Genomic DNA, 11042 nt, shown 5'->3' with positions numbered 1-11042 from the left:
AAAGGGCAAGCATGCTCATTCTGAGACAGGAGGAAGTCCCTGCTCCCTGGGCCTGTGCCTCTCTGTCCTCTGCCTAGAGGAAGGGGGAAGCCAGTGGCCTGTTTGGGGGCCCAGCCCCCAATCCCACCCAGCAGAGGAAGCCAAGGTCGGGGCGGCTGTGATTGCTCCCTGATCCTGGAGAGGAAACTGGTTGGTAGGGGGGTGGGGGGAGAGACTGGGAGGAAGGGGTTGGCCTGCTATGGTGGTGGTGGGGGGGGGTGTAGATTTTCCACTCATGGAAGAGGGGAGGAAAGGACAGAGGGTGGGGGCTTCCTTGGGAAGCTCGGGGATGAGTCACGGGAGGGGGGGGCGGGAGAGGGGAGTGGAGAGTGGGTAGGATATAGAGATCAGTCATTCTGAGAGCACTAAGGATTAGCAAAGCAACAGTGAAAAACAGCCCGGCCAGCAGCAAGAAGAATCAGGGTTAAAAACTAGGAAGGTAGTGTCCAGAGATAGTTTCCAGAGATTCCCTAGAAAGGTTCTTAGCAAGCCTGTGAAGCATCAGGTGTGATGCAGGGCTGTTCTACAGAGCCTGTGTCTGGCAGAGGCAGGACAAAATGAAACTGAGCCAATTAATGTGAGGACTGAGATGGAACAGTAGGAAGGACTTGGATTTGGGATGTTACCAGGTTCAAATTCCAGGCTCAATGGCTGTTTTTAGGCAGCAGTGGTGAACAGAACACAGAACCCAGCTAAAGTGGCCTGGGCTTCAAAGTTCATAAATGAACAGGAGGGTTGAAGTTGAGGATTTGTGGGATCTTGTCTTGATTTCCAATTCTTCCAGCTCACAGCTGAGAATGGGACTTAGTCCTGAAGCAAGGGATGAGCTTAAGGCCTCCTCCTGCCCTGCCTCCAGTCTCATGATCCCAAGAGAGGCCCGCGCTGACCGCAGTGGTCTCTCAGCACCGGCTCCTTGAGAGGACCCTGGGTTATTGGGCCAGTGTCAGCCAGAACATTAGTTTATGAGTGCTTGGAGAGTGAGCCAAGAGATTCTTGTAAGGCAAAATTGTGGGGATCCAATGGGAGAGGCCAAAGACTCAGAAAGGGCAATTAGATGCCCATCTGAAACTTGTTCCTGGGAAAGAACAGCCTGGGGCAGGCTCAGAGGTGGAGGAAGACAGTTGAGGGGAGTGTGGGGGCTGCAGGGGGACCTGGGGAAATAGCAATCTGGAGGTGGGTCACTAAAGGGAGGGACTGCTGCAGGGCAGGGATGGGGGGGGGTGAGGGGGAGGTCCATTTCCTTCTTTCTGTCTTTGGGGGAGAGTGTGGGTCTTTGTTGGAGGTGGCAAGGGCTCCAAGGCTCAGGAGGTAGCTGGGCTTACAATCATGAGCCTGTGATCAGCTTAGCTTCAGAGATTGGGGTTTACAGACCATCTGCTTTATCCGAAGATTTCCAGCTGACAAGGAGCTAGGAGGCTCACACACCATCTTGCCTGGGTCCTAGGCAAGCGAGTTGGACTGCGTGCTCTTCCTTGGCAGGTGAGAGGGTTGAGGGTGCCCTGGGTGGGGACCTAGACTAGTCTTAGTATTACTGAGGTTAGCCAGGCCTTCCTGGTTACCCCCAAAAGACAATAATAACAATATTACTCTCAGCAATAATAACAAAAAATGTGCTGGGTTCATTATATGTGAAGGGCAGTATTTTAGACTATTTCATATGCATCACTTTCTTAATTTTCATAATAATTGTGTGAGGTAGATACCACTGTTATTCTCATTTTGCAGATGGGGAAACTAAGCCTCAAGAAGGGTGAATGACTTGTCCAGTACAACCCAGCCAGGAAGTAAGAGAGTTGGGGTCAGAGCTAGAGTCTGGCCAGTTCCAGAGCCCCTGAGGGTAGACCAGGTGACATTCTCCTCTACCATACAACAAAGAAAATGTCTATCTGGGTCATTATGCGGAATTGCCTTCCAAGAAAGCAAGCCTTGGCTGGGAATGTGGCTGAGTGGTAGAATGCTTGCCTAGCATGCATTAAGCCCTGGGTTTGATTCCTCAGTACCACACAAATAGAAAAAGCTGGAAGTGGCACTATGGCTCAGAATGCTAACCTTGAGCAAAAGAATCTCTGGGACAGTGCCCAGGCCCTGAGTGTAAGCCCCAGGACTGGGAAATAAAAAAAAAAAAAAGCAAGCAACCCTTCCCCTTTTTGTTTCTTCCTGTTTCCTCCTTAGAGAAGTCCCTAAACCTTGGCAAAGATGGTGCCTACCCCATCACACCAGGGCACCTCCTCTCCTCCTGAGCCTAGAGCACAAGGTAGAGATAGAGCGAAGACAGGGGACCTGAAATGACAGATGTAGCAGGGAAGACGATGTAAGTAAGGATATGGCCCAAGGCTGGTGGCTCAAGCCTGGAATCTGAGCAACGCAGGAGGCTGAGATTTGATGGTCATAGTTGAAAGCCAACCTGGCAGAAAAGTCCATGAGACTCTTAACTCCAATTCACCACTAAAAAGCTGAAAGTGGAGCTGTGGCTCAAACGGTAGAGTGCCAGCCTTGAGCAAAAATGCTAAGGGACAATGCCCAGGCCCACAGTTCAAGCCCCAGGACCAGGAAGGAAGGAAGGAAAGAAAGGGAGGAAGGGAGGGAGGGAGGGAGGGAGGAAGGAAGGGAGGGACAGAAGGATGGTAGTGTGGTAGGAGCGGGAAGAGCTGATGGTTTGGGGTCCTTCTGGGACCAGGTGTTTCCAGGGCAGAATGGCCCAGGATCTCAGGGAGAAAGAGCTACTGAAGATGGAGGTGGAACAATTGAAGAAGGAGGTGAAGAGCCCCCGAGCTCCGGTAAGCCTCCTCTTCCTTCCCCTGTCTCCTGTTCTCCATGTCTTCCATCCTGCAAGGAGGGGGTGGTGGGCTCTTTCTAGAGCAGCAAGCAGTGCCTCTAGGAGGGGGATGAGATGCAGAAAGACGCTGGGGTCCCCTCTACCTACCCAGAGGCAGGAAAGACCTTTGGAGCCAGAGAGAGCCCTGTGGATTCTGACTCATCTCCAAACTAGGCTGGCCAAGCGTCCCATAAAGGTCAGAGCTCATGTCTGAGGTGTCAGGCTAACGGTCTCAGCTCTCATGCCTGCGTGTCCCCTTCCTCTCCTGCTTCTTTAGCTTTCATTCCTACTCTGCCCAGAATCTCATTTTCCTGCAACTGGCCAAATCATAGATTCTGAGAAATAAACAAAGGCTGTGAACAGATTTTTGTGTTCTTGCAGATTTCCAAGACAGGAAAGGAAATCAAGGATTATGTGGAGGCCCAAGCAGGGAATGACCCTCTTCTCAAAGGCATCCCGGAGGACAAGAATCCTTTCAAGGAGAAAGGCACCTGTCGGATTAGCTGATGGCCCAGAGCCCTTAGCCCTGAATATCGGTCCTTCATCAGCCAGGATCAAATCCTGGGATACCCAGGATCTTCTCTTATTGCAATGAGTAAAGATGCCAATGAAAGCCTGTGTATCTATTCACAATCCACTTTAAGTTCTTTCCTCCATCCATCTCCCCATCTGCGGGATCACCACAGACCCCACTTGAAACACTCCAGGGGAGCTTTGAAAGCTTACCAGGTGGCATATGGGTTGCAGGGAGGGAAGAGCCTGAAATACCTAGCGGACAAGCCTAAGAAGTATTCTCTTGACTGGGCACTGATGGTTCATGCCTATAATCCTAGCTACTCAGGAGGCTGAGATCTGAGGATCACAGTTCAATCAATGCCAGGCAAGAAAGTCCACGAGACTCTTTTCTCTAATGTACCACAGAAACCTGGAAGTGGTACAATAGTGACAATAGCCTTGAGTGAAAGAGCTCAGGGACTGCACCCAAGCTCTTAGTTCAAGCCCCCAAACCAATAACAACAACAAAGTATTCTTTCTTTCTAGATCTCCATCTTTGTTCTCTGCTCCCTTGCCAGAAGGGAAGAATTTCCACAGCAGGGAAATGGGGCTAGAGGGTTGCCTCCCCCACTTCATGTGCTAGCTATCTTCTTCTTAGCCATTATATCACCCCAGATGGTCTGATGACAAAAAATTAGTTTGTAAAGTCATGATTTAATAGTTTATTTAATATTGATGAATGTCTATTATGTGCTTGGCACTAGAATGCAGGAGTCAGCAGGACTACTTGGTGGAGATGAAACTATTTTCAATTAAGTCAGTAAAATGTAGCTGGGGGGCTGGGAATGTGGCTTAGTGGTAGAGTGCTTGCCTAGCATGCATGAAGCCCTGGGTTCTATTCCCCAGTACTACATAAGCAGAAAAGGCCTGAAATGGTGCTATGGCTTAAGTGGAAGAGTGCTAGTCTTGAGCAAAAGAATCTGAGAGACAGGGTCCAGGCCCTGAGTTCAAGCACCAGGACCAATAAATACACACACACAAAAATGGAGCTGGGTGTGGTGGCTCACACCTGTAATCCTAGCTGTTCACGAGGCTGAGAACTGAGGATTGTACTGCTTGAAGCCAGCCCAGGAAAACAAAGCTGTAAGACAAAAAATATGAGACCCTTTCTGAAAAATTACAAAGTGTGAAGGACTAGAGATAGTTCAAATGATAGAGCATTTGCTCAGTAAGCTCAAGCCCCTAAACTCAAAATATCATTACTGCCAAGAAAAAAAAGGAAAGGGAAGGGAAAGGATGGAAAGGGAAAGGAAAGGAAGGGAAGGGGGAAAGGATTGGCTGTGAGTGGGGTCAAGGAAGAGATAGATTAAAGAATTCTTTGGGGAGGAAGTGGCACTGTAGCTCAAGTGGTAGAGCACTCGCCTTGAGCTGAACAGCTGAGGGACAGTGCCCAGGCCCAGAGTTCAAGCCCCACAACTGACACAAACAAACAAACAAGAATTCTTTGGAGAATAAAAATCCAAGGTGGTTTCTTTTCTCTCCAGTACAGGGGTTTGAACTCAGGGACTTTGAACTCAGACTGACTCAGCTTGCTTGTTTGGCTGGTGCTCTACCACCTGAGCTACACTTCCTGGCTGATTATTTTGGAGATGAAGTCTTGTGCACATTTCTGTTCAGGATAGCTTCAAACCAGATCTTTCAGATTGCTGTTTCCTGAGTAGCTAGAAGTACAAGCATGAGCTACCAATGCCTATCAGTGTTCAAATCTTGGTATTTCACTGAGGGATGGGTGAGGCAGGGTTTTCTAGAATGACATCCAAGTTTTTGGTCGGGAAACTTACTGTATGAGATTGAAGGCAAATAGCTGCAAAAAGCCCTAACTATATAGCAGAATCTTACACACAGCTACAGACTCAGCTTCCCTTCCCCACCAGGCCACAGCGCAAAGGGACACTAAGAGTGAGGTCAAGAGAGGGCATTGGTAAGAATCCAGGATCTTCAATTCCCCTTCTCATCCTGGCCTCATCTCATCATTCTGTACCATGGAGTAAATTCAGCCACAATCAATATACTACACTCAAGAGAAGGAAAAGAGGACTGAGAAGATAAAATATTCAATACAACAGTTCTTATTTCATAAATGAGGAACAGTAAATACACAACATGTTCCTTCAATAAGAAGGAGAAAGAGGCTGGGCACCCACAGCTCATGCCTATAATCCTAGCTACTCAGGAGGCTAAGATCTAAGGATTGCAATTCAAAGCCAGACCAGGCAGGAAAGCCCATAAGACTCTTATCTCTAATTAACCACCAGAAAACTAGAAGTGGAGCTATGGCTCAAAGTAGTAGAATGCTAGCCCTGAGTGATAGATCTCAGAGACAGAGCCCAGGCCCTGAGTTCAAGCCCCACAACCAACTAAAACAATCAGCCCAACAAAGAGAAAGAGAGATGGCACTAAAGCCATAGGTAGCCAAGCTTCCTTTAGCCTACCCTCCCCTACCTTTGTTCTGTCTATAGGGAGAAATTCAGCAGTGGGGTTCTTGATCCAGGCAGGTGACTAACCTTTCTTCCTGAGGAGGCTGAGCCTTGGCTGGAACTCTGCATAAAGGAGCACTTTCTCCAGCTCACCTTTTCCGATCCCTTTCTTGGCCACACCCAACTATAGTTAACTACCACAGGAGTCCTTGAGCCTCAGGATTGGTCTGTCTGAATCCCCTTCAGAATGTTTTTCTTTTCTTTTTTCTTTGTTTCTTTTTGTGGGTCATGGGGCTTGAACTCTAGGCCTGGGCACTGTCCCTCAGCAATTCAGCTCAAGACGAGAACTCTACCACTTGAGCCACAGTGCCACTTCCTGCTTTTTTCTGCTTATGTGGTGCTGAGGAATTGAACCCAGGGCCTCCTGCATGCAATGCAAGCACTCTACCACTGAGCCACCTTTCCAGCCCCCCAGAATGTTTTTCTAATGCACCACTTCCACTTAAAGGAATCATCACATTTGTCCTGGCAGTGTTCATGGTTCCTTCTAGTGCTCCTTCCTCACACGTGCAATCCTCAGGCTAGCAGTGACAGGAGGAAAGACACATTCTGACAGGGGATCATTGACAGGATCCAACCTGTCTCATTCCAGAGGTCCTTGAGAATTTTAGCCATGAAAGAAAAGCCCAGTGTGTTGTCTCTGGTTCAGTTCAGAGCACAGCTGGCAGCCTTTTGAAGGCAGCTCACCTGGGGTCTCCCAGCAGGGCTAGTGGCATCACATAGGGCCTATACCAGAGAAGGCTATCTGTCTGTCTGTCTGTCTCTCTCTCTCTCTCTCTCTTTCTCTCTCTCTCCCTCTCTCTCACTCACACACACACACACTTGACTTCCAGCTGTTACACACATGATGCCATTGATGGGCCCTGCCATCATTAGCCTCTGCCCTTCTTTTTTTATATTTTATTGTCAAGGTGATGTACAGAGGGATTACAGTTACATATATAAGGTAGTGAGGGCTGGGAATGTGGCTCAGTGGTAGAGCACTTGCCTTGCAAGCATGAGGCCCTGGGTTCGATTCCTCAGCACCACATAAGCAGAAAAAAAAAGCCGGAAGTGGTGCAGTGGTTCAAGTAGTAGAGCACTAGCCTTGAGCTGAAATGCTGAGGAACAGCGCCCAGGCCCTGAGTTCAGGCCCCACGACTGGATCCTAAATAAATAAATAAGATAGTGAATGTATTCGTTGTTGAACTTGTTACCCCCCACCCTCATTTTCTCGCACTTTCCCTCCCCCCGACAATTCCATCTCCACCCTTAATTCTTCTTTTTACTTCAGTGGTTTTATTTTGAAATAATTTCAGATATGCTGAAACATTGCAGAGTTGCCAAGTAACAGAGTTCCCCTCTACCCGTCACCCAGCTTTCCAATGCTTGTCTAACCATCATACTTTTTTTTTTTTTAATCAATACAAAAGCTTAAACTCAAGGCCTTCAGTTCTTGCTTGGCTTTTTCTGCTAATGGCTGGCACTCTATCACTTGAGCCATGCCCTCACTTCTAGCTTCTTACTGGTTAATAGGAGATATGAGTCTCTCAGATTTGTCTGCCCAGACTGGCTTCAAACCTGCACCCTCATATCTCAGCCTCCTGAATAGCTAGGATTACAAACGCAAGCCACCAATGCCTGGCTAATCATCACACCTTTTCTTAAAATGGAGAGATTGGTACAATGCTACAAACTAAACACTATACTTTACTTGGATAACCCCAGCTTTTTTCATTAATGTCATTTTTCTGTTCAAGGATACACACTGCATCTAATACTTTAAGATAAAGAGCCTTTGGCTACAGCAATACCTTTGGTTTTGTTTGTTTGTTTGTTTGTTTTTTGTCAGTCATGGGGCTTGAGTTCAGGGCCTGGGCGCTGTCCCTCAACTCTTCAGCTCAAGACTAGCACTCTACCACTTGAGTCACAGTGGCCACTTCCGGCTTTTTCTGTTTACCCAGGGACTCATACATGCAAGGCAAGCACTTTACCACTGAGCCACCTCCCCACCCCCGAGGTAGCAAGATCTAAAGTAGCATGGCTGTCTATGAATGTCTATGAGACATTCCATGAGCCTACAGATGTTAGTATTGACCAAGACACAACACAGAATGCCCACCAAGTTCCTGAATCAGAGCCTAACCCAGTGAGCTGCCACCAGAGACCTAGCTGGTGCTGGCACTCTACAAGAGACTTAGGGCTGTTGCTGACTCACTGGGCAGTGGTGGAAGTCAGCTGGCCACGAGGAAGGGAAGTTGGTTCTACCCAGGCATGATCTCTAACCTACTTCTCTGGCTCCTTGGTTTCATGAAGCTTGGTCAGCCTCATGGTTATCCTTATTAAGGGTTGAGCCTCTTCTGCATATGGCCGGCTGGGAAACCCATGGCATTATTTACCAGCCGTGAGCTCCTTCTCAAAGAGTCCAGCCACAGCAGCTCCCTCAGAGACCATTCGGACCATATATGTTCCAAGACCTTGACCATCTGGCCTGAACTTCTGTGGCTTCCAAGAAGTCAGAGAAAAGGGAGTTTTTATCTTTTTTATTTTTTTGCCAGTCCTAGGGCTTAAACTCAGGACCTGGTTGCTGTCCCTGAGCCTCTTTCTTTGTACTTAAGGCTAGTGCTCTACCACTTGAGCCATAGCATCTCTTCCGGCTTTTTCTGAATAGTTTTTTTTTCTTATTGTTGGTGGTGGTGGTGGTTGTGGGGCTTGAACTCTGGGCCTGGGTGCTGTCCTCAACTCTAATACCACTTCCGGTTTTCTGGTGATTAACTGGAGATAAGAGTCTCATGGGAAATTTCCTGCCTGGGCTGGCTTCGAACCTTGATCTTCAGATCTCAGCTAGGATTACAGGCATGAACCACTGGCCCCTTGCTAAGGGAATTCTTTTATTTGCTGACTTTCAAGGGCCACCCTGAGATCAACAGTTCCCAGAAACAGGAGAAATATTTGGTTCAATCACCTAGATATGATCAGAAGCTGGTCAACTAGGGAGGGAGAGTGAGGATGAAAAGACAAGGAGGCAGTAAGTTTTCTAGAGACTTGATAATATCACAGGTAAGACATTACTAAGGGTGCCTCCTTCTGGTTAATCAAGTTTCTTCCATGCATGGGGGTGGGGGTGAATGGTGACCATACCAGGTGGAAAGCACTCCCTCCAAAGGACTCTATATGACTCCCTTTTTCCCCTTCCCTTTGTGCCACGTTGAGAGGTGATTGATATTACAAACCGCTGGGATTACACAGAGGGTTGTGTGTTAGCCAGGCGCCAGTGGCTCAGGCCTGTAATCCTAGCCACTCAAGAAGCTGAGATCTGAAGATCGAGGTTCAAAGCCAGTCCAGGCAGGAAAACCCTTGAGACTCTGAATTCCAATTAACCACCAGAAAAACCTAAGTGGTGCTATGGCTCAAGTGGTAGAGTGCTTGCCTTAAGCTGAAGAGCTGAGGGACAGCACCCAGGCTCAGAGTTCAAGCCTCATGACCACCACCAACAACAAACAACAACAAAAAGATGGCTGTGAGGGACAGAGATGGGCACCAAGAACTTAGAGGAACATTGGTAGCTCAGAGTGGGATAAAGGAAGAAGGGCCCAGAAGAAGATGAAGTACAGAGGGTCAAGCAGAGACCCAGTCAGGTGATTCTTCATCAGTAAAAAAGAGGGAGAGGGTGCTCGTGAATTTAATTTCTGGATGAAGTAATAGAGAGCCAAATCCTTCTCATGCTTCACATTCAATTCAGGTTTCACATTCTTTCCCTAGTCCACCCAGGATGAGGATCTTTAGGGCTCAGGAGGAGAAGGGACAGCTGATTGGTTAACAAGGCTCTTAACTTCTGTGGACAGTAGCTCAAAATCTTTCCTATTGGATGAGGCAGCCAGGTCCCTCCCACCCTTTGCACTTTCTGGATTTCATCAGAAGTCTGGGTGTGGGAGAGAGAGGGACTCAAGATCATTGTTTCTTTTTTTTTTTTTTTTTTTTGGGTCCGGTCGTGGGGCCTGAACTCTGGGCCTGGGCACTGTCCCTCAGCTCTTCAGCTCAAGGCTAGCGCTCTACCACTTGAGCCACAGCACCACTTCCGTCTTTTTTCTTATGTGGTGCTGAGGAATCGAACCCAGGGCCTCAGGCATGCAAGGCAAGCGCTCTACCACTGAGCCACCTTCCCAGCCCAAGATCATTGTTTCTTGACACACTTTAGAGTTTGGGGAAGAATATGATTAACTTAGTCCACCTTCCCAATTCATCTACCTGAGCCTGACACTGGGGACATGCTCAGGGGACAGGACATTCCACTTGTTCTGTCACCCAGGTCTGGCATTTAGTGGGACTCACACTGGGTTTAATACTCTGTTATTACTACCGTCTTGAAATTTTTACTAGCTCATTTTTGTTTTAAAATAAAGGCTCCAAGCTGGGCGCCAGTGGCTCATGCTTGTGATCCTAGCTACTCAGGAGGCTGAGATCTGAGGATCACAGTTCAAAGCCAGCCTGGGCAGGAAAGTCCGTGAAACTCTTTTTTATTTTATTATTATTTTTTTAATTTTTGGGTCCAATTTTGGGGCCTGAACTCTGGGCCTGGGCACTGTCCCTCAGCTCTTCAGTTCAAGGCTAGCACTCTACCACTTGAGCCACAGTGCTACTTCCGGCTTTTTTCTTTTTGCTTATGTGGTGCTGAGGAATCGAACCCAGGGCCTCAAGCATGCAAGGCAAGTGCTCTACCACTCAGCCACCTTCCCAGCCCCTCCGTGAAACTCTTAAAGGCTCCATATAGTATGTGGCTGGTCCTATAATAAAACAAATACAGCAGTCTGAAGGAGGAGGCGATATGCTTATCGAAGTGCAGGGTGTAAGGTGGGGCTCAAATTAGCACCAAAATGATCCTGCTCCTGGCCCATTTCTAGCATTTCTGATCATTACAGACTAGGAGAGCAAAGTAGGAGGTGACACCTTGCTGGCCCATCTGATTTTTTTTTTTTTGTCAGTCCTGGGGCTTGAACTCAGGGCCTGGGCACTGTCTCTGAGCTTCTTTTACTTAAGGCTAGCACTCTACCACTTGAACTACAGTACCACTCCCAGCCTTTTCTGTTTATGTGGTACTGAGAAATCGAACCCATGGCTTCATGCAGGCTAGGCAAGCAGTCTACCACTAAGCTATATTCCCAGCCTTTTTTTCTTCT

General features: G+C 48.0%; 1 protein-coding gene across 8 annotated transcripts; it reads left to right on the top strand.

The window, feature by feature from the left end:
- Positions 1–15: 15 nt before the first annotated feature.
- Positions 16–3476, top strand: Gngt2 (G protein subunit gamma transducin 2). 8 transcript variants are annotated; one of them, XM_042672740.1, is made up of 5 exons: positions 16–145; positions 1429–1518; positions 1765–1890; positions 2712–2816; positions 3236–3476. In XM_042672740.1, exons 4-5 carry the CDS (start codon positions 2733–2735, stop codon positions 3359–3361), a joined length of 210 nt encoding a protein of 69 aa, XP_042528674.1. In that variant the 5' UTR covers positions 16–145; positions 1429–1518; positions 1765–1890; positions 2712–2732; the 3' UTR covers positions 3362–3476. The 8 variants fall into 8 exon arrangements, with proteins under 8 accessions (XP_042528674.1, XP_042528644.1, XP_042528629.1 ...); XM_042672710.1 differs by having other exon boundaries at positions 16–189; positions 1765–1885; positions 2717–2816; XM_042672695.1 differs by having other exon boundaries at positions 16–189.
- Positions 3477–11042: the final 7566 nt, after the last annotated feature.

Source organism: Dipodomys spectabilis, unplaced genomic scaffold, assembly GCF_019054845.1.
Source record: "Dipodomys spectabilis isolate Male_0828 unplaced genomic scaffold, ASM1905484v1 ptg000018l, whole genome shotgun sequence".
NCBI lineage: Eukaryota > Metazoa > Chordata > Mammalia > Rodentia > Heteromyidae > Dipodomys > Dipodomys spectabilis.
The sequence above is the reverse complement of the archived record's forward strand: the minus strand, read 5'-3'. Positions and strand labels throughout refer to the sequence as shown.

Coding starts and splice junctions, on each gene's coding strand:
- Gngt2 (XM_042672748.1), top strand. CDS start 2,733: ATGGCCCAGGATCTCAGGGAGAAAGAGCTACTGAAGATGGAGGTGGAA. Junction 2,817..3,235: donor TGAAGAGCCCCCGAGCTCCG/GTAAGCCTCCTC, acceptor GTGTTCTTGCAG/ATTTCCAAGACAGGAAAGGA.